At 37.1% G+C, this 24189-nt stretch overlaps 1 protein-coding gene across 2 annotated transcripts in view; it reads left to right on the forward strand.

Moving 5' to 3' along the window:
* The first annotated feature begins 510 nt into the window (after positions 1–510).
* Positions 511–24189, forward strand: part of MICAL2 (microtubule associated monooxygenase, calponin and LIM domain containing 2) — a 142171-nt gene continuing 118492 nt past the window's right edge. Inside the window, exons 1-2 of one of the 2 annotated variants that reach the window (XM_087718123.1) lie at positions 511–694; positions 23427–23783. In XM_087718123.1, the coding sequence (XP_087574249.1) occupies positions 23520–23783 (264 nt within the window). In that variant the 5' untranslated portion in view covers positions 511–694; positions 23427–23519. Of the gene's footprint in view, positions 695–23426; positions 23784–24189 lie in introns of those variants that run through there. The other variant, XM_087718131.1, reaches the window with a different exon arrangement.

Genomic DNA, 24189 nt, shown 5'->3' on the forward strand with positions numbered 1-24189 from the left:
CCTCAACCCTTAGATTGGATGGATACTTTTCGTTTAGACAGAGTACCTTAAAACGGAACACGACCTATGGAGGATTCCAGTCATCCTCTTTATTGGCACGTTGACTTCAGTGGGAGATAAACTAGGAGGAGACAAACAAGGCCCCGTCACAGGATGGTGCTAGGAATAAATGGGGTCAGTCAAATCAATATTTTGCCCACGGGCAGCTTTCAGTCTTAAAAAGGCCCCCGGTGTCATCTTGAGTTATGGGACTGGCTAACAGGTGTTGAATCTCCTCCCTCCCTCGGTGCAACCCTGAGTTGTTGTTTTTTATGACCAGGGAGCATTTCTTCCAAAGTCCTAAAGCGGAAAGCCGCCCTCGTTGCTCCCGCGTGCAAGTTCTCTGTGACAGAACTCCCTCTCGGCGTCTTCCCATTGGCAGAAAGAGCTCCGCTGGAAGCCCAGCCCCGCCCCGCCGCCCTCGGCTAGCCACGAGCAAAGCCAAGCCAAGCCAAGCCAAGCAAGCAGAGCAGGCAGGCGAGTCCCGTTTAAGGGCAGTCAGAGCCTGGCGCGCACTCCGCCGCGCGCAATCAGAGGGGAAGGAGCCGGCGGCATGCGCCTGGCTCCCGGGTAGAAAGAGAAGAAGCCGCGGCCGGAGCGAGCTTTCCAAAGCGCTCCTGGGCTTGGCCGTCTTTGCTGACCCCGGCTTGTGGCGGTAAGGCTTTTAGGATTTCGCCTTCTGCTTTTTTTGGTCTGTGGAGCGTGGGATCTTGAAGCGTCCCCGGGGGATGGGGCAGAAACAGCAGCTGGGACTTTTCCGCGCGAGTCGGCGGGCGGGTGGGCGTCCTTCCAGGAAAGGCAGCGTTGCCGACAGAGGCAGCTTTCCCGGTCAATTTCTCTCGCTGGCCCGGAGCGCGGCTTACGCAGGTGGCGCTCGGTTGGGAGGCGCAGGCGAGCCCAGGTTTGGGTTGGCTCGATCCGCCCGGCGCGAAGGATTTGCGCGCTCTCCCTACCCTCAGAATTGTTATCGCCAGACGCGTTTCACCTGCTTTGCTGGGGTGTTTTGTTTTGTTCTGTTCTGTTGGGCTTTTAAAAAACAAAACAAAACAGGATGTGAAAAAGCTGCCCCAAATGTTCCCTCCGCCCCATCCCGACAGAGGCGGAAATGAAAGCAGATCTGCGGTTTGGGCTTCGGTGGCGAAATATTTCTCGCCCCGGCGCTTCGGAGTTCCTTGAACCGGCGGCATGCGATTCGTTTTAAGTGCAGGTGGTTTCTTGATGCTCCCTCCTCTAGGTTTCTCATAGATTTTTTAAAAAAAGAAATAAGGATATAGCTTTAAAAGCCTATGGAGAAGTTATCTCTCTCTCCCCCCTCCCTCCCCCCTCTCTTTCTGTGTGTATGTCTGTCTGTTTGTCTGTCTATCATCCATCATCTATCAGCTCCTTATCATCTATGTATAGTCAGTCAGTCTGTCTGTCTATCATCCATCATCTATCAGCTCCTTATCATCTATCTATAGTCAGTCAGTCAGTCAGTCAGTCAGTCAGTCTGTCTGTCTGTCTGTCTGTCTGTCTGTCTGTCTGTCTACCTATCTATCCATCTATGGATCTTGCAGATCTACTATTTTGCTTCCTTCAGCTGCTTTCTAGTAAAGATAAGTGGAATTTAAAGAGGACCCCAGGACAGTAAAGTTTCTCTGTGGGGAGGATGAGTGAAGCTTTCTTGCACAATGCGGAATTTGATCTATTCGGAAGTAAAATCTGTTGAATTCATCTTCTGGGTAATTTCAGATTGCATTGCAATGGAACAGATTTTCTTCTGGCATCTTAACATTGAGTAGAGCCTGCTTCTGTAAACACATGAAGGATAGCAGTGCAGAGATACCTGTGTGGAATGTATTCGTAGAGATACAGTACGGAGAAAAAGAAATTCTGTACCAGTTATCTCCAGTTCTCCCTCCCAGAATGTTTTGATTTCCAATTCATATCATATTGATTACTGAGTTTGGGTAAATGATCTACACTTTGGACTCAAGAAAGCACCATCTAAAGGGGATGAAGGGAGTACTGTCTTCCCCAGTCTAGCATCCATCCAGGGTCTTGTGATTTGCACCACGTTGTCCTTGTCCATCCTTCTTTGGGTTTGAATTCTGGGAGCTTGGACTGCAATTCATGAAGAGGTTGCAAAGTTGAGGAAAGATGCTTTATATTTGAGCATTATTTCTTAGATTAATCCTTATCTTACAAATCCTTATATGATTAAAGGTTTTATTGTACAGTTAAAAATGAGGTGTGATTTTTTTTTGTGCCTTAAAATTTCATTGCTCTTAGGCTTTTCTAAGTAGTCTTAAGGAGTTATGCTGCTTCTACAGTAGTGTTAAAGAGTTATACTGTTGCTGATTGGAAAGACTAGAAGTTAGTAGTCAAGTTTGTGGGGAAAATGAAATGTGGCAGATAAAGAATGAAGATAGAAACTGGCTGGGTGTGGAAGGGAAGTCAGAGGCTGCTTATTGGCAGCTGTTGAGGTTTATGAACATGTTGTTCCAGTTATGGATGAAGAAAGACAGCCTAAACAGAGTACAAACCATGAAGGTATCCTCATAATAACCTTTGAAGAAACATCCATATACTGTAATGATAAACAAGCAAAACAAAACACGTTGAGGACACTTAACTTCAAGTAGAATGTCTTCTCTATGTTTGCCATACTACATAATACCTTCTTGAGCTTTAAGAAACAGAGCTTGTATATGGTAACTTTCAATGTCTTCTTGACTGTATTCATATGACATGAAAATCCAAGGTTAATGGAACTAAGTTTTCCTGAATTGCAAGCTCATTGAACCCTAGATTAATCACATGCACTGAGTTTGGTTCAGTATGCTAAGCTAACTAGCTTTGGATTCAATGTATTGCACTAACACAGTCTTGGTTCCTATCAGTATGGTTCTTTGCCACCGGTATGCTATGAATCACTATGAAACAGTGTGCCTATTTAAGGAGTTGTATGCCTGTGCAGTCAAGTGGGGAACAGACATTAGACTTTGAATTTCTCCTATGAATTCGCTTTGGATCCTCCTCCACATAACTGTTATATGGAATGAAGTGCCAGAATAGATCAGTGGGTGACTGTCAGCTTAAGTTCTAATAGTCTAATAAGTTCTGCCACATTGCTCTTCTTTTTTGCAAGCATGGTATGATATCCTGTGTTTTTAGTTAGTATGTTTGTTATTTATTCATAAAAAATAAATTCCAAAAGGGATTGAAAAGCAATCATTGCATTTGACTCAAAAATGTATGCACTTGAAATATTTTAAAGTATAAAATATATTTTAAAACTTGACCACTATGGGGCAAAATTTTGGAAAAGGGCAGACTGTGGTAGGTAGCTTCTAATTTGTAAACACATCCAGGAAGAATGGAATAGGGCACCCTATACTTTCTAAAGTATCCTCAAGCATCCCTGCTTTATTGTACTAAACTTTGTACTTTCCCTTTCATATATTGCTTCAAATAGCTACAGGTACTTTGACCCCTAGAGGCATAGCATGTTCAAAATTGCTGACTTTCTTTATTTGAAACGTCAAGGAAATCAACACTCTTTATTCCAGACACTTGAATAAAAACTTCATTCTTAACTAAATGTACCGCAGATACCAGTTACTTCAATAAGAACTGCTCACTCTAAATTTTTATGGGGAAAAAGTTAAGTCTAAAATTGATTAGGTGCTTCTGTTTTAAATCTCAAAACCACCATAGAAAAATAATAATAAAATGGAAACTGTCAAAAACAATGGGCTTTGGTTCATTTTGTTTAAATTCTACTTTTTAAAAAAGTTTTAAATCCTTTTGTCAATATGTAAACTCTTACTTTTTTCCTTTCATGTCTGCTGTTGTCTTTAATGGAAAAAAGTTTATTCAATGAGCAATGCAGTTTCAGTGCTTGCTCAACATGAGGCATGTCAATATTTTATGAGTGACTATGTAATACTGTCATGCCAATCTGTAATTTCAGTTGTGACTGTCTGTTTGCTTAATCAGATCTTCAATATACTGTATTCACCTCATGTTGGGCCTAATTAAAAAAGGTGTCTGGTATTATCCTGGCTCTGAATTGTGGATTGCTGCTCATTACAGTATTTCTCTAGCTATTTGTATTGTCTGCAGTTCTAAGTTACACCCAGGCAATTTAAACATTCAGTTCTTTTCACAAATGAGACCCTCTCAGAGACATTTATTTTCTTGTATTGATCATCTTTGGACTCACCTCAAACATTTTGTCCCTGGGAGAATCCTTGCTGTAGGATTGGTGATCTTAGGTGGTATACATTGGATTGGTATCACTACTTAGATGTCAGCATGTTTTTATAGACTAGCTTTTTTCAGTTGGGGTTCCTCAAGAGGTCACTAGGAGTTCGGTAAGGGATTGTTATTTTTTTAAAAAAAATCATTTTTTGAACTTTGTGTGCCACATGATGCTAACACTCAGGAATGGAAATTTTTACATGCCGTGACACAACAGCTGGCTTGCAAATTTGCTGTTGTTGTAAACATTGTGTAGAGTGGAAGGGAGTTGTATTATAAAATTCATATAAATATATGTGTGTGTGTGTGTGTGTGTGTGTGTGTGCTACTTTAAAAAAAAGTTTTAAATCCTTTATGCAAAGGTTCCCTGAGACCTGAAAATTATTTCAAGGGTTCCTCCAGGGTAAAAGATTGAGAAAAGCTGCTACAGACAGTGATGGATAATGCATTAATTGGGAGCCATGTTATGCTGTATCCTGTATGCAATAATGCAGCAGAGATGCCCTGGACCAGAGCTATCAAACTTGCGGCCCGCCAGCCAGATGCATCACATGATGGCCACACCCATGCCCGATTTAGTGAAGGGGAAAAACGTGATACGTCACGTGATGTTGACGTGACGCCACATGTTTGACACCCCTGCCCTGGACTCCAATGTGTGACATAGTCCTTGATGGCTAAATCCTAAATATGTTTATTAGCGCAGAAAGTAGATTAATAGTTCAAATACAGGTAGTCCTCAACTTACGACTGTTGTTAAGTGAGGCATTTTGTTAAGTGAGTTATGCCCCATTTTATGACCTTTATGTGAACCACTGCAGTTTGCAATTTAGTAACATGGTTGTTAAGTGAATCTGGCCTTCCCATTGACTTGGTGTGTCATAAGGTCCCAAAAAGTGATCGCATGACCTTGGGACACAGCAACGGTCATAAATATGAACCAGTTTGCCAAGCCTCTGAATGTTGATCACATGTTCATGGGGATGCTGCAGAGGTCATAACTGTGAAAAATGATCATGTCACATTTTTCAGTGCCGTGGTAACTTTGAACAGTCACTAAATGAACTGTTGTAAATTGAGGACTAACTATATGAGATTAGGATTGTGACCTGGTATTCTGAGCCTGAAGTCAGCACTAGCACTTATGTAATGGGTTATATAAAGCATTAATATATAATGGGTTTCTGTTTTTAGATGTTTTCAAAAGAAGTTTTACCATAGCAGTGCAGGAACTCCAGAACCCCCTAGTAAGCATTTTATATTCAAGTGCAGCAAGTAAGTAAGCTCGATTTATAATTGGCACATAGACCAATAGTCACAGCCAAGATGATGATTCCATTTGAGCACGGAATCTGAACAAGATTCTTGTCACTAGAGATGGCTTCTCAGAGTCCAAATGAATGAGAGTCTTGGGAGCAAAAACATTCTTGCTCTAATTATGAGTAGTTGTTGACAGTGTCGTTTATGATTTTGCATAAAGTAAAATTAGCATAATATGAATTAGTGAAATTCAATTTTGGAGCGAAGAGATGCCTCTCCCCCACTCCTTCCCTGCAAATTAGGCACTACTGCGCAGCAAGTTTCTAAACCTGTTTAATGTGGTTCCTGTTTATTATATATGAAAATAAGACTTGCAGGGCTGGCTTTCCAAGGACACTAAGCTCTAATTATCAATGCAAGGTGATATGAGAAAAGTATTCTTTTCTCTTTCAGGCTGAGCTGTTTGATAAATGTAGTAAAAAAAATCCTTGTATGAATAGATTATAAATAAAATTCAGATGCATAAGTATGGGCAGGGTGGATAAAAATCAATGATTTTTTTAAAAGAATTAAATATTGGATTTTTAAATTTAAATTGGATTTTTTTTATTTTTATCAAATTTATTTTTAAAAAATGCTTCTGGAGTAAAAATCTATCTAAAGATAGTTTTCTATTTAAGATACATTAATAATTTAGTTTATTCAGTATGAAATGGAGCTTAGTTGTGTAGCATGAGGCTGTATATTCTGCAATATTGGGACTGTCGGTGAATCAACAGAGGGTCAGAGGAGGAGCTGCTACGGGACAGATATGACAGTTGCTTTTTAAAAATTATGATTTAAATTGAGTTGATTTAAATCAAGCCTTTTTACTAGTGATTTAAATCATGATTTAAATCATGATTTAAATTGACTTGATTTAAATCAAATATACCCTGGCTATAGGTACCCATAACAACCCCTATGCCACAAATCTTTCTTTTTATAGATTTTTAAATTTTATTTCTTAAATTTATTTGCTGCCTACGTCGCCATGGGGCTATTCTAGATGGCTTTCAGTGATATGAGTAAATTAATACATAATAATATACCTCTTTTATCTTGTCCCTACTTTTTTTCTTTTGTGCCTATTTTTTTTATTACAACTTGCCACATAAGTGTGCAGCCTGCAGCACTAAAATGGTTGCCTTCCTCTGCATTAAATGTATACAAAAGAGCAAAAGAAATTCTCACAATACTATAACAAGCAGATATAAGTGAATAGTCTGGAGATAGATAAAAAGCATTAAGGAAGTAAATATAAATAAAACTTCAAGCAAGTGAAACAAGGCTAGTTTTCATATTGTGCCTTTTCTGCCTTAGTGTAACATGTGATCTAGTTCCATAGAAGAAGAAACAAAGCTATAATTTGCAACCACGTTTTTTCTTTGTGATCTTTGTTTGTTTGTTTGTTTGTTTATTCAGTTTGCATCTCAAGTGAGCCTGGGCAGTGAATAATTGTAAAACCAATTAAAGTGAAACATAATAGAAAATTCAATTTATATATATATATATATATATATATATATATATATATATATATATATATGTGTGTGTGTGTGTGTGTGTGTGTGTGTGTGTGTGTGTGTGTGTGTGTGTGTGTGTAGGGAGGGAGGGAGGGAGGGAGGGAGGGAGGGAGATAGCTACTGAGAGAAATTATAACCATAAATATGAATGTAATAATGAAAACAGAACCCTTAGTATACTTGGGGTCCCAGGACTGGGCACCTAACCAGGCTTTCAAGCAGTGGTGAAATTCAAATTTTTTGCTACCAGTTCTGGGGGCGTGGCTTGGTGGGCTGGCGTGGCTTGGTGGGCATGGCAGGGGAAGGATGCTGCAGAATCTCCATTCCCATCTCACTCCAGCGGAAGAATATTGCAAAATCTCCATTCCCATCCCACTCTGGAGCCAGCCAGAGATGGCATTTGCTGGTTCTCTACTCAAAATTTCCACTACCAGTTCTCCAGAACCTGACAGAACCTGCTGCATTTCACCTCTGCTTTCAAGATTTATGAAAGGCCAACAGAGTTGAGGCCATCCTAATTTCTGAAGGGAGAATGTTCCAGAGGGCAGGGTAAGACAATGAACTGATATTGGGAAGAGATCCAGGTTCTACTCATCCTTCAGCCACAGCCCATGAGCTACTCATTTTCTCCCAGCCATACTATTTCACAAGGTTGCTGCTTGGAGGGAACACCATATATACTATCTTGAGTTTCCAAATGAAAGAGGATGCAAATTGAATAGCTAAGACGTTTTTAGAAATAAAAATAAAAACAAACCTTATTGTTCATCTTGAAAAAATCATTTGAAATTAGCTTTTCCCAATACTAAATTGTAAGTCTGTTGTTACAGGTAGTCTTTGCTTAATGACCAGTCACTAAACAACTGTTCCAAGTTACAATGAACCTTACCAGAGTTACCGTATTTCTCAGAGTATAAGATGCACCTTTTTTCCTCAAAAAAGGTGCTGAAAATCTGGGTGCGTGTTATACACTGAATACAGCATTTTTTACCTCCTGAAACCCCGTCCCCTTCACCAAAATGGTCGTGCATTTCCTTTAGGAGGCTTACAGAGTGCTCCTGGGGGCTGGGGAGGGCAGAAATGAGCAAAAAATGGGCATTTGTTGCCCAATTTTGCTCTCCCCCAGCCCCCAGGAGTACAGTATAAGCCTCCCAAAGGCTATGCATGTCCCCTTTTTTGAAAAAAATGCGCCCATTTTTGCAAAAAACAGGCCGGTTTTGGGAGGTCTGCAGAGTGCAAAAACTTTTTTTTTTATTTGCCTCTTCAAAATCTTGGTGCGTCTTATACTCCGGTGCGTCTTATACTCCGAAAAATATGGTACTTATGACCCATTTCCAGGGTTCTGATGGCTTCACAACCCCATCCACAATCAAATGATTTTATTTTGGATAACTGGCTACTGGCTCACATTTTCCTGCTTCCCATGTCCTACCATCAAGGAATTGCAATTTGCAGTATTTTTTGCCAGTTTCCAACATTTACTTCCAGTTTCCACCAAAAATGCTTATTGAAGAAAATGGATTTGTTTAATGACCATGGTGTACACTTAATGACAGTCAGTCATGTGACACACATCACAACTGCCATGACTTAAGGCCATTATTCCAGACTCAGTTATGGTTGTAAGTCGAGGAATATCTGCTTGGATACAGATGTTTTTATTTAGTAATGCTTTTACTTTTCTTCAGCTGAAATAACTGTTATTTAAACCACTCACTTTAATTACTAGTAGGTATAACTTGGGTAGCCCCAGAGCTCCTCTTTGATCTGCCCTTCTACCCAAATCTCACTCTTCCTTTCTTCTTGGTTGACAGATGGAACAATTAAAGCATCATGCTTTTCCATGCTACATGCCCTTCTTTAGGTATCTGACTGAGAGGAGATAGCTTTATCATTGGTTGAGTGACAGGTACCATTTACCCAGTCATTGTAATTTGTGATATGAAACGTTGGGGATATTAACCCCTCCCAGAACTCCTTTGGGCTCCTTTATCTTGCTATACAGCTTGGATGTTCATACAGCTAGTCTTTCTAGTGAATGGATCAGTAGTATCTTCTCCTTCATCTGATATTTAAGAGGCAGGGCTCCACAACCTGAATTGTTTATTGGACAAATTGAAAAAGAGAGAAATGAAAAATCAAACTATATAATAACATCTGCGCACCCTGTAGTATGGAGGCATAGGTAAGGAATCAGCCCCTTTCCTTGCCCAGCCCCCTTAAAGAGAAAACAATCTCACAAGAAATAAAACAAAACTAAGCTTCATTCTTCTAAAAAAGCGAAAGAGATAAAGATCCCTTTTTGGATTTAAGTAGTTATAAACAAAGCTATAGTAAAGGAGATGAAATGGGTTTCTTGCAGAAAACTATAAAGGAAAATAGAAGGCTCTGAAACTTTTGGTGGGAATGTCCCTCCATCTTTTTGAAGTTGTTCCTTTTACCAGAGGAGCCCTGTTACTGATTTTTTTCCCTTTCCCTTGGATAATTATTTGCACTTTCCTAAAGGATAAAAGCTCTTCTGTCTGGAAACCTGAGGGATTGTTGCTATATAAAAAGAAAGCATCTCTTCCTCATGAAGATGTAGATTCAAATCAGATGCCATATCTGACTGACAGTAAGTTTGTAAGGCCATACCTGTTCATTCACGCCATGTACATTACATCTTTTTTCCCCCACATCTACCTCCTTATTGGAGAATATCTCACACAGTGCTAGGTCATGATTTTTAAATTTTTGTTGTGTTGAACAAGGAGAGATAGTCACACATAAACACTAAACAATGGAGTCATCCATTATGCTAATCTAAAGCAAGTTGACTAAATTGTGGCTTAATCATAAAATTACATATGCTTCATTGCACCTAAAACCTATCACTCATACATTTAATAAGTTACTTCTGGAAATTGATAAAATAAATTCAGGGTATATAAAAGTATCTGATTCTCATTTACCACTCACTAGACCTTGAAAGTTATTCCTGAAGATTATTTGAGGGATTTATGCCTTCCCAGTTATGCCAATGGAATAACATTAAAGATTGTTGGTCATTGCACTTATAGCATTATGTTTACTTTGACCATAATGCAAACCAAACCACCTGAAATTATTTAACAGGATGGTTGATTTTTTTTCATTTATTTCTACAAACACTGTGATAACCAGATTAATGACTATGAATTCATATATTAAGCGACCGGTGTGTTAATGTTTGCCTCCAGTATTATTACTCTGCATGCAAAGAGAGAATTGAGTTAGAAAAAAAACATGGTCATGTCTAAAAAAAAAATGATTTGATGATGTTATCTGGGTAACTAAGGTTTAAAAACTGGATTTATCCTACAATTTCCTCCTGATTTTCCAAAAGCAAATGGCTTTTGTGAGATGCTGGGTGTGAAACACCAACTTTTTGCCAATCATCTGTTAACCAGCTGTTGGGGTTTCTGTGGAGGATTAATATTGAGCTTAAACAATGTTAGTTGTGTCTGTAACACAGTGTTACAGAGAAGCAAAGTACAGATGAGATTGGGAATAGTTTCAAACATAACTTTGATCATTATGGCCTTTGGACCTATATGTAGTGCGAAGTTCAGTGTTTGACGGTAGTCAGGATATCACTTAAAGAACAAATTGTGAGCAAAATTTCCAGTAAAATTTAGAAATAAATATGAATTTTAGGAGCGTTAGAAGCTAGTAGATATATAGGAGAACTTTCAGAGAATTCAAATATTTGTTTCTGTAATACATGCTAAGGTGTTGAAAACCACAGTTGCAAGATTTAGCAATGGTTTTAAAAAGGGGCATGATAAATTTTCTCAAAGATGAAACTTTCAATGTATGCCTGTATGTTACTTTCAGTACTTCCTATGAAGTAGGATGCCTCTAAATACCAGAGGATGGAAAACTTAAGTGTGTGAGTATTGTTGCCCTTCTATTTGTGGACAGTTGAAGGAAATGCATGTTGGAATGGACCTTGTCTGGTCTAATATATTACAGGTAGTCCCAATTTATGATTCCAATTGAGTCCCACATTCCTGTTGCTAAGCCAGGCAGTTGTTAAGTGAGTCATGCCCCATTTAACTATCTTTTTTGCCATGGTTGTTAAACAAATCATCACAGTTGTGAAATGAATAATGTGGTCATTAAGAGAAGCTGGCTTTCCCCATTAATTTTGTTTGTCAGAAGCTCCCTAGGAAGGCTGCAAATGACAGTCCCAGGATCATGGACCACTGCAATCATCGTAAATACATGTTGGTAGCCAAACGCTCAAAGTTTGATCATGTGACCACAGGGATTCTGCAGCTGTCATAACTATGAGAACTGATCATATGTCATTTTTACAGTAACTTTGAACAGTCATTAAACAATTGTTGTAAGTTGAGGGCTGCAGTACTTGTATGCCCTTCTGCTTTAAATTCTAGAGATACTATAAAGAGACTTTGATGCTTCTCTTTGTGTACTTAAACAACATTTTTTATTCCAAAGAAGAATATTTGATACCTGCTCTCTACTGTTGAATGTTGGCAGTATCTTTTATATCTGAAACAGACAAATAGGGTTTGATCAATCATATAATGAACATAGTTCCTAAATATATTCAAGTGTCATGAAACAAGCAGTCTCCCAAAAATTTGTAAATTGTTTAATTTACCAAACAAATGATTGAGAAATAAGTTCTACTGTGTTCCACTGAGCTTTCTCTATATAAGTGAGAATCAAATTGCCATCAAAGCTAGCAGTATTGGATTGCAGCCAGATATTTGTTGATTTTGAATAAGCATTCCAAGCAAACACTCTGTTATTTCATTACCCTGTAGCTTCCTATGAAACTCTTATGTACTACGGTATTTACTTATGTTCTGCCCAGCCTCCACCCAGTATTGTGGCTTTAGCTTCATTCATTTCAATAGGTGTAATTTGAAACAGCATTTTAAATACCAGCCAAAGAGAATAATTATAGAATTAATACATCTATAAGTGGATGTTCAAAAATTAATCTGCAATAAAATGAGTCCAATTACTGTAGTATTAAACTTTTAATTCATAAGATGAACATGCTGTAGAAAGAAAATGGAGAGGGTTTTTTTATGTGTTTTTCCCCATAATACCTATCACCCAAAGGCCAGGTTTTAGGATACTTTATTAGGGAGTAAAATAGGTGATAGCTAAATCTATAATCCTACCAGGAAAGCAACAAATATTTATGTAAAGAAAAAGAAATACTATTAGTTGGAAAGTGGGCAGCTGTTGGTCCTGCAGATTGCCAGAAATTGTAATTCTTGGAAACTGTTATATATCAGTATTTATTGGATAATCTCTCTGGTTGAATCTGGAAAGACAGTAGGCCTTCAAAGCTTAACATGCTGAAAAAGGGAGGAAATCCTGCCATTTTTTCTTTTTCTCTCTATGTTGTTTCTTTTAAGAAATGTTTAGATTTTAGAGGTTTCTGTATAGTATTAGTGAATTTTAGCTATTTTGTGAAGCCTTTGTGGTGGCTTTCGTAAGTGCTGGGGAGTTAAATGTTGACATTCCAACCATCCAAGGAAAAGATAGTTATTTTGCTTGATCCATCATGCCAGCTTTACAAATAACAAGCAAACACTGTACTTTGTGGTTTTGTAAGATTTTGATGGATGAATACTGAGGTCAGAGATATAATTAAAAGAATATTTTCCTGTTTTTACAGATTCTTTCAGGCAGTATAGCTAGCATGCATGATTTTGAAGCAAAAGAAGTAATACACTTATCAGAACACATTGATACAAGCATTAATTCTGCGACAGCTATAGTCTGAGTGTTAAAGAATTACCAGTGAACACAGCAGTATTTATCAGAGAATCATGAACACAGATTACTAGTTGAACACTCATATTAAAATGGTTTTTTTCCTGTTTTGCTGAAGGGAGCTTGTTATCAACCTCCACAACAGGCTGCCAGATCCTTTCCTGTAATCTCCACTCTCTACCCTCCTTTATCTAAGTTCTGGGAGTCTGGATTCATCTATTTGAAATGAAAAAGTTCTACTCGGAGCTGTTTAAAGCTGCAGCCACCTACTCTTAAGTTCCTGTCCCTTGAAATCTGGTGGGTCATAGGAAATGCTCCTTCCCCAAAAGGAACCGACTTTTAAACTGAATGGCTCCAGTTTTTCCTTTTCAGCCAGGCTCAAGCAGTTTCGGGACATTAGGTGATAGATGATTGGAGTAATGAAGAAAATAAGAATTTTTGTTTTAGTAATAGCAACAAAATAAGGATTTCATAGGCCAGTGTAATTGTAACCAGCTAATAAGGTTGAGATTTGCATTCAAAACCTAGCACAGATCTGTAAACATTCTGAGTTAACGAAGTAATACAGAAACAGACAATGGAAGCAGATACTGTCTATAACATCACATAAACAGAATATTTTTTTTTACATGACTAAATTAAATGTTCCTTACCAACTTTATTGGTTCGAATTCCCCCAAGGTTTTCTAGGCTTTTGGGTTGACTTCTTAAGTCAAGTAGCTTCTTTAAATCTCTGCTTCTTGCAGGGCCCACAGCCAAATGTGTATGAGAATAAAGAAACTTTTAACTTCCTCTCCCACTGAATTCTGCTTCCCTCACTGTCATTGGTAGGACAGACTCTGTATTTCACAATATTTTAGTCTCCCAGATAGCCAGAAGCCTAATTAAGAGCCCCCTTAATCCACTGCAACAGCATATACAGAATATTTTAATTTCCATTTTTCCCCATTATAGTCAACTGTAATTTTTGTTCATGGAGAAAACATTATTGTATTCATTTAATTGACTTCCAAAATTCTAGAAAAGTATTTTGGAATTCTTCAGCATCATGAATAGGTACCCTTTTGGGAGAGGGTCATATTCAGAATTTTGAGAAAATGTATACTATAATGGGCCAGTCATAGTACTGCCATTTAACAGAAGACAGGGCTCTTGCTTCTTTGTTGCCCACCTTTAAAAATGCTTGCCAGTGACTTCTGTAATCACTACAGCACGAGGATATTGTCAAACGCATTCCACAATTGTTCATTTATTTCGATCTTGCCTTTATTATTTTTACAAATAATTCAAGACAGTGAACATATCCAATGCACCTTCCTCCTCCTATTTTCTGCAGCAACAAGAATCAGGTGAAGTGGGTTGGGCTGAGAGAGAGTGACTGGCCCAAGGTGACCCAGCTGGCTTTCATCTGTTCATATAACATTAATTGTTTAATAATTATATTAAGTAATTATAATCACTAATTATAATTATATCAAATTCATTAGCATATTATTTAATTGTTTTACTTAGTTTTGTCTTTAATTACATTAATTCTGTCATATAGTGTCTTAATTATAGTATTAATTATATCTATAGTTCAGGGATGTCAAATGGGCCAGATGCATCACGCATAGGCCACGCCCATCCCAGCTCCGCAAAGGGGAAAAAGTTCGTGATACGTCATGTGACAGCAACATGATGCCGCAAGCTTGACACCTGTGATATAGTGTATCAATTATAACCATACTAATCAGCAATTGTTACATTAGTTTTCATTAGTAATTAGTTGCTATTAATGAGAATTTGTAGAATCTGCCTGTGTTAATTTATCTCCATTTGGAAAATATTTTTTTAACATGAGATTTTATCACTAATTGGTAGGGGTGGGAAGGAACAAGAATCAAAGAGCGACTCAGATTGGGGAATTTCACAAACCATTTTGGTGGTGCTCAAAGGCATTTTGCAAATATATAGAATGACGGAGAATGGCATTTTGTTTTGCAGCAAGTGAGCTGCAAATGATTTTTTAATGGTTTTATTATTTTATGCTTTTATTTAAAAAGGTTTTTTTTTTTTTTAAAAAAAAAACCAGCTAAGCAAGAAACCTGGTCAGCATTAAGAAAGTTATCTAGGGTTATGTTGGCACCTGTGGATTCCATGTTGTTTACCCCTATTAAGTTATGGTATTAACTGAAATATTATATTAGAAAAAAATGTTTGTTTGTTTGTCATGTTTATACGCCACCCATCTCACAAAATGTGACCAATACTGTATACTTACCGATCCCTACTTCATTATTACCATTGAAAACAATACTTAATGACACAGTATAAATTATTTAAAGAATATGACATTTCCTGTGATTTCCATTTTGCATCATACATTCACTTATTTTAACATCTAGAGGCATAACAGGAAGTAATTTTTAATTGGCTTAATATTACTTCACATTATGTGACTGCTTTCCTCTCCTTTTTAAAGCTCCTCTTCCTCTTCACATAATGTGTGTTATTGGAGATGAGGTTAATGTTTTTATAGTGACACAAACGATTAGGTTAACAGGTTATGAAATGGGAGAACTTAAATAAATCACACAGATTTTCAGGATTAGTCTATATGGCATTTCCCAGATGACAGTGTAATTGTTCAAGTTATGTTTACAACCTACTTACTTTAAGAAAGAACTTGCAATTAGTATTTCCATTTTAAATGGTATGGTTGCTCTACTAATGAATCCATATGCAGACAGACTTTGCTTTTCAGAGTTTGGCAACAAGCTCACATTTATGGCTGTTTGCAATGCCCCACTGTTACCTGGATATGCTTTGCAATGTTTGACAGTTTCCAGTTTACTTCTGTTTTTTGGCAAAAAAAATGCCATTGGGAAAAATTGATACACTTGCTGCCAAAAATGTCAGAAAATCAGTTCTAGTCATGCAGTGTTTTACCTCATGACATCAACAACTTATGATTGTAATTCTGGACTCAATTATGGTCATAATAGAATTAGAATATAATTCTATATACTATTAGAATATAGAATTAGGTCATCTAGTTGTGTTTGCTGTCTGGTGGAGCAGGCAAAACTGACACCAATCTTGCAAGTGTGAAAGTACAATTCTTCCGCCATCACCTTTACATTCTGACACTTTAAGTAGGGTCTGTCCTGAGCCTTTTGCTCACCCACTACACAATTGTGGGCTATGCTGTGTCTTAGCTTACCATTTCCTAGGTAGCATCTCTTTGTCTCTCAAGGTAATTCCCACATACCATCATATCCATCATTTAAACTCAAGGATTACAAATATTCAGCATGTAGTACTGAGGCTGTTTTCATATAGTCAAAACTGAACAGAGAAGCAGTTCATGATTATTTTTTTCAAGCAGTCTTTTAAATATCATTCCCAGAAATCAGATGACATTTAATGATTCAGTGTTACTGGCTTGCTGCTTTTGTTTTCATTCTTAATGGGATATATGGTGTTTGTGTGTATGTGTGTGTCAGAGGGGGGTTGTTCCCGATTCGACCCGGATTGGGCGAATCAGTAGGAGGCTTCTCTGCATGAGCGAACCAGTAGTAAAAATAATGGAAACCCACCACTGGTGTGTGTGTACAAATTTTTTCCTTCTATTTTTAAAATCTTTTTAAATAGAAAAATAATTGTTCATAAACACAGAATCTGCTTACCTGTATAGGTTCACAGAGATACTATCAGAAGGTTATTTATTTTGCATGAATGAGTTTTGAGTTTATATACACGCTGTGCCATTATTATTGTCAGCATAGCTATTTTTTATCTGTAAAATACTTTTTTCTTATTTTTACTTGCATTTTATGAAATCATTTGTGAGTTAAAGCACTTTAAGAGTTTAATAAAATTGTTGAAAATAATCAATGATTAATATTTGCACTTTTCCCCCCTCCCCAAATATATGTTTATTTATGTATCAAATGTCTATGCTCCCATCTCACTGATAACAGTGATTCTTGGTGGCTAACAATAAAAGTGTAAGTAAGTAAATCTAGTAAGTAGGTAAATCTATCACTTTACATTTTAGGAACTGTATTTCTCCACAGCAGTTAAGATTTAGGGACATAAAGATTTTGTTAGCAGAAGGCAACACTACAAAGAATTAATTTAATTAGACTTAATGTACGATCTTGCTCCTTAAATAAAATTAATTTTATTATGCCTGTTACTGACTTTTATTTTATACATGTAAAATGTTGAAGCTAGTCCAAGTGACAGCTTGAGTAAGGAATTAAATGGCTGAAGGTTTATGGGGTGAGTCCTTCTTCCACTTTCTTCCTGATGATAAATGCTTATCTTTTAAAAGTAATGTAATCTGAAAAACATGTGCATCCACTTTTAGAACCAAGAAACCCATATAGTGGCTTAGTGTGAATTAACAACTCAGCTCTGTACTTCTTCACAGTAAAATATGGTATGTATAAGTTATTTATGGTTCATCTGTAATGCTGATTGATTTATAGCCCTCATCATGCCTTGTGGTCTGCCAAGCAATCTTGAGTGGCCCACTGGCATTTTTTGAGAACTTAACAAACCTACTGCCACCAGTCATTGTCCCAATTGCCTAGGTTTTTATAACCATCTTGGCCCTGAAAGACATGCTGCTTAGCACCTATAATACAGTGGGTACCGTTCTGTTCCAGTGCCCACCTGCCCGCCCGTCATCCTTACCTGTCTTTAAACTCTTCGGGGCTTCCGCACACATGCACGGCGCATACAGTGCCTGAACGATGCTCCACTGAGCAACTGGAGCATTGCGGAGGCATCGCTGGAAGGTAGGACGCATTCGCGCACTGCACGCGTTCATGTGGAGGACGCCGGGCCCCATTGCAACCGTACCGGTTGCAACGGGATCCGGATCCCACCACTGCTACAATATATACAGACATTACTGATACTGCCAGTTCCTGTAATGCCTCCATGATGCTAGCTGCTGAAAAGCTGGTCAGCACACTAGCTGTTTCTTTGAAGCTTGCCATTACCTTTCAAGTATCAGAGTGGCTCTATTCTCTTTATGACTTCTGCAGTTCTAGTCTATGTTGTACAATATACAGGTGCTGGCAAATACAGAGACCAACCTGAGAAGAAACTGAAGACAATACAGTACACAGAAGACTTTTGTCTGTAGGAAATGATGTAAAGAAGGCTGTCATGTACAGGCTTTCAGATTATTTTGCAAACTCAACATTTTGAATTTAAAACACTTGATGTTAAGTTCAAAAGAGTTATTTGGAGAGAGAAATGGTTGTTTTATATTTGGAAGTAGGTTACTTTGAATAGAACTATTATGAGTTTAAAATGCATCCACAAGAACAAAATATTTTATATTTAAAACAACTATTTTGAACTAGAAGTAATATAAAATTCAAGGTCAGAATGTTTTGCACATCATTATTTCCCTACTTTTTAGTTCTAAAATAAGAGGGGGGCAAAAAGTGTGGATGGGTCTTTATCTGTATGTAAATATATAAATATAAAACACACATACCAGAGGTGGCATTCAGCAGGTTCTGACCAGTTCTGGAGAACTGGTAGCAGAAATTTTGAATAGTTCAGAGAACCGGTAAATACCACCTCTACTCCATCTATTCTTGCCTCCTGAGTCCCAGTTGATCGGGAAGCAATGGGGATTTTGCAGTAATCTTCCCCTGGAATGGGGAGGAAATGGAGATTTTACAGTATCCTTCCCCTGCCACACCCACCAAGCCACACTATGCCTAACAAGTCACGCCACACCCACCAAGCCACGCCTACAGAACCGGTAGTAAAAAAAATTGAATCCCACCACTGACACATACATACATAATTTTATCTTCATTGTTGTCTCTGGATACATGGACAAGAACTGGGAAATAGGAACTAGAAATATGAGTTTCACCTAGAGATGGAAGAAAAAAGAGGGCAGGATTGGGCCTGTCCTGTAAGATTGTACCAAACCTGTTTCTTAAGTTCTTTAGCAAGATCGTGGTTGGAAAGACTTTCATAAGGTTCAAGTTATTCTTTAATCTTTCAGTATTGATTATACAATGAATCTGAATAATTTGACAGTTTCTTTCTCCCACCTCCAAAGATGATACAGACTGCAACTTCAAACATAATTGTTAAAAAGTTGAACTTAATTCAATAAACTCCGTGCTGGTTAGGTTTCAGATATATTATTTGTTAAATTTATATTCTGTCTTTTCATTAGTTTATAAAAACATAGTTGTTATGTGAAGTGTACTTGATTAACCGTCTTACAAACAGAACTTTGGAAAAGTATGCAACTTGATGTAACTGTAAGCTATTCCTATTTCTGAAACCAAGATGGTGAAAAATAGCCAAAAATGGCAAATTCTAAAACCTTTAGTGCCTTTAAAGAATTTTATTTTCTTGTACATACATCCATTTCATTTTCTGTGAAGACTGGTGTGCGTCAAGCTCATTCTTTCCATCGCCTCTAGAACAGTTGGACAGCAATTCTTATCCACAATGCTTAGGATAATAGAAGTTGTAGTTCTTTCCATCTGGAAAGTTTTTAGCTAGAGAAATTCATATAGCTAGGTGCACTCACAGGGACTTAGGTTTATACTACTTTAAAGGAACCTGATTACTCTGGTTTTGTATTTCGACTTCAGTGCATTAAGCAAGGCATTCTGTTTAATAGAATATAGGGCCAAGTTTTAGATAAATAAAGTTTTAAATTAGATACAGTCTTTGTATCTGCTTAGAAGTAAGTCATTAAGTGAGTTTTGGGGAGTATATATAAATTTCCAGTTTATTAAGTGGAGTGACTGTTGTGTACCAGTTTCAATTGATAGCACTATGCATAAAGAAGTATTTGTAATGTACTTTTTTAAAATGTGGTTTAGAGACTGGTGTCTCAGTAAAAATTTAAAAATACAATAAAAATAGTAATTTTAATATTTGTTAACAGACATTACCTGAAATTCAGGAAATAAAATTAATCATTTTAACCAATCAACATTTTTTAGTAATGTTGCAAATAGAGCCAAATACACTCCATACGTGAGCACTACTTGAAATTGATGGAAACCCTACGCTCACCTGTACTACTAGTTTCATTCTGCTTGTAATTCAGGCATTGTTCTCCTTACTATAATTTTGTGGTAGTTAAATTCCTTAAAAGTTACTGCTTAAGTGTTGTATCAAATGATACACTTTTATATAAGTGATTATGTAACTGTTGCTATATCAGGATCTGAAATACACCTGATGTGGAAGAAAGATATATCACGACTGTTTAAGTTATTTTATCCTCTCAAGCATCTGAGCTATTATTAGTATGCCTTTTTAAAGAAATTATTTTTAACCAGCTTGTATTTTGCCCTTTAACATTCCAGCATAGAGACAGTGTACATCTGTTTTAGAGTGAAGCTTAAAATCAATTATATGAAACTGCTACACTTCTTTAAACTATTTCCCATGTGAATTATGATGCTGGACAAAATTAGATGATTTATAAAACAGTTACATATTTGTACCTTATAAACTTGATGGGTCATCTTAATTTTTTTTTAAATTAAAGATTATTAAACTTTAAAAATTAAATTTAGTTGGCTTTTCTGGCTTTATTGGATAGGATTTAAAGCAAAAGTAGGAAATGAAGTCAGAGTGCTTAGCATTTGAAATGTTAAAAAATGGAGCACCCATAGCAATGCAATAGAAATATACAGAAGGAAGATAGAATGACAAAAAGAAAAGTTTAAAGTACTGATGATGGCTACTTGCAATTCTTGGTTTAAACAGTAATTCTAGAAGAAACGTAGCAGCCAATCTCTTTTTAAAAGGATAACGAAGACAAAGGAAACAAACTCAACATTTTTTTTTGTTTCTCTAACTCAAGGCTATTTTTTAAAAAAACCATTTTGATTCAACCTTCCAAGCAATCCAGCATTAAATACAGGGCCTCCCTCCCTTGAGTGCATTTGTGGGGCGTTTATTGCACCAGACTCTTTAAGGCCTAGTTCCCATAATCTTTCTGGTTTCCTCCTTCTGAGTGGTCATGGAACAGTTGAAAACACAGCTGCTTGAATATATGAAAAGTATGATCGGACTCCTTTCCTTGTAGTGTTGTAGTATGCTGAATACAGGGTGCCCCTGGTCTAGAGGAAATATAAATGGGCACCTGTTATGCCATCTACAACATCTGTGCGAATACATTATCAGAATACAGAATACCAGAGTTGGAAGGGACTTTGGAGGTCTTCTAGTCCAATCCTCTGCTCAAGCAGGAGATCGTATACCATTCTGGACAAATAGTTGTCCAATGTCATCTTAAAAACCTTCACTTTTGAAGGCAAGCTGTTCCATTGATTAATTGTTCTTAAGTTGGTAAATTTCTCCTTAGTTCTAGGTTGGATCTTTCTTTGATAAGTTTCCATCCACTGCTTCTTGTCTTGCTCCCAGGTGCTTTGGTGAATAGGTTGTCCTTCTCTTCTTTGTGGTACAATGGCAGGTTACTCATGGGGGAGACCATGAGTCTCTTTCTGAGACTATCTGCCCACCCTTCCAGATCCAGGTAGGGTCCAGGTTCCTTTCCTAAATCGAGTGGGAACTTGGAAAAGCCCCTTCCCATGACTGCCCCTATCTTATGGAACACTTTTATCCAGCAACTAACAATCTTTTTAGCCTTTAAGAAGACAATTAAAACCTGTTTCTTTGCCCAGGCAATGGGTAAAAAGTGGACTGTGAAGAGTTTTGAGGCATTTTGGAGGTTGATTGAGGTGCTAGGTTCTTAAGTTCTCTATGTTTATATAGGTTTCTTAGTTTTATTGCTGTGAGCCTCCCATCTCAAATTGTCTGGATGGGCAGCCATGCAATTTTTAAAAAATAAATAATAAATGTAGTGTGATCCATGGGACATCTATGGAGGAAGGAACTTTCTCACCACTATGAAAGAGAGTGAGCATAGGTTACATTTCATGGAGTTGACATTCTGTAATAAAGAACAATTTTACTCCAATTAAGAAAGTTTGGCAAACTGATCAGTGGTGAAAGATATGATAACGTTACTCTAATTCATTGTGATGGTTTAGGAAGAATTTCTCATTGTTCCTTTATCTTGTAGAATACAGTACTCAGTAATTGAGCAACATTGCTGAAATAGAATATTAGCAATGGTGAATGTATTTAATGCATTCCTGATGTGCAAAGTAGTAAGTAATAAGGAATTTGTCAAAAATGTTCTCCAGGAGGAAAAAAAATAATTTCATTAAAAAGGAATTGCAGTTATATTCATTTGATAGAGCTTTGTTCCCTTTTTAACAATTTTTAATATATGAATAGCATCTCTTGATATAATCTACAAAAAATATTTAAGAAATGTATTCATATCACTGACCACTAAGTCCATGACTCTGTGCTGGAACATGGTAGACTAGAACAAAACATTTTGGTTCTGGTTCCTTATATACATACAAATATTTAAGACGTTTCATTTATCTTTTGCAATTGAATTATGCATTATTATGATTTGTCTGTGACAAATAGATTGTATCTTCCCTGTATATTAAAACTATTTTAACCTATCCAAAACTGACCATGAATAAAACACTGTACTGAATAACAACTCATAGGGTTTTTTAACAAAACAAAAAAAATGTTACAAATGTAGCCATTACAAAACTTGTGCATGGAATGTTGGAATAAGAATGGCCTTTCTTCTGATATCTTTAAGAAAATTCATAAACTATACAAGGTGTCCATTGGGAATCAAGTGTGCTTTGCCCTTATTTGAACAATATTCTAAAAAGTTGCTAAATCGTAACCTACATGAATTAATTTCGTAGTGGAAGTGATAAACAGGGGGAAAGGGATTTACAGTTGCTATTAAGAAAGTCTGTAAAGTTTGATATCTTTATATTTTTTAGGAATAGATATTTTTGGAAGACTGGAAATTAGTGTAGCATTTTGTATATAGGCAAGCAGTTTGAAATTGGTGTTAATGAGTAGAAAGCAAAAAGTTAGCCCACTCTTTTCCTCACTATTCTTTCTTTTTATTTTACAGTGTTAAACATAAGTAATTGCTGACTCGTAACTTTATTTTAATAATTGCTGACTCGTAACTTTATTTTAATAATAATAAAGCCCATAGTTTGCATTTGCATATTTCATGGACCACTAGGAATACACTAGTAATGATTTACAGATCAGTATATTTACAAACTTCTACTGTATGACACAAGATAAGACAGTCGCCGCCTCCTGCACCTCAAAAATAATAAGATCTCCCCCAAAATAAGGCCAAGCACTTATTTTTTGAGTCAAAAGGAAATAAACCCTCTTCTTATTTTCAGGGAAACAAGGTACATGTGTTAGAATAACATAACATTGCTATAAGCATATCCATTTATATAACTTCTTTAGTTGTAGCAGTTTCATTTAAAATTCTCTCAACAATGGTACTTTTTTTCTCGATGACAACACTTTGAGTTCTACGAAGTATTCTATGTAGTATGTTTTAAAGGTTTGGAATTTTGTCCTGATTTACACTAATGATTTTTATCTGTCTCTTTCTAGATGTTACATCTTAGGACAAGTTGACAGTATCTCTCAGATGAACCTCTGCTTAAAAGTATGCCATTTGTACATGCTACTCAATCTTCTTGAAACATGGGTGAAAAAGACAACGATAAGTACCACCAAGCTAATCAAATATTTGAAAGCTTTGTTCAAGCCTCAACATGCAAAGGTTCGATTCAGGCTTTTAATATTCTCACTCGCCATCTTGAATTAGATCCTTTGGACAACAGGAACTTTTATGCCAAACTTAAATCAAAAGTGACCAGCTGGAAGGCCAAAGCTTTGTGGAATAAGCTAGATAAAAGGGCAAGCCATAAGGAATATAAACGTGGAAAATCTTGTACAAGCACAAAGGTAAGGTGAATTTTGTACTTTATTTTGAATCTGATCATGCTTATATAAATCAGGTGACCCTCTGGTTTTATAGAAGAAATTTTGGGATACTTCTTTAGGTTTAATAATACCGTGTTTCCCAAAAAATATGACATGTCCTGAAAATAAGGCCATGCCACATTTTTTGGGTGGACAAAAATGTAAGCCCTCCCCTGAAAATAAGCCCCCTGGACAACCACCACCCCTATAGCCAGGCAGAGTGCCACTCACCGACCTAGCAGTACCCCAAAAGTGCCAAGCCGTGGGAACGAGGTGAGGGGCAAAGGCTCGCATTGCTTGTTGTCTTCAAGATATCGCTAGGTCAATGAGGGGCACTGTGCCCATCTGGGCAACTACTCTCTTGATACTCTCTTGCAAGCGGGCTCCC

The sequence above is a fragment of the Thamnophis sirtalis genome, unplaced genomic scaffold, assembly GCF_051295495.1.
Source record: "Thamnophis sirtalis isolate CommonGarterSnake01/CBP01778 unplaced genomic scaffold, rThaSir2_p1.2 scaffold_1, whole genome shotgun sequence".
NCBI lineage: Eukaryota > Metazoa > Chordata > Lepidosauria > Squamata > Natricidae > Thamnophis > Thamnophis sirtalis.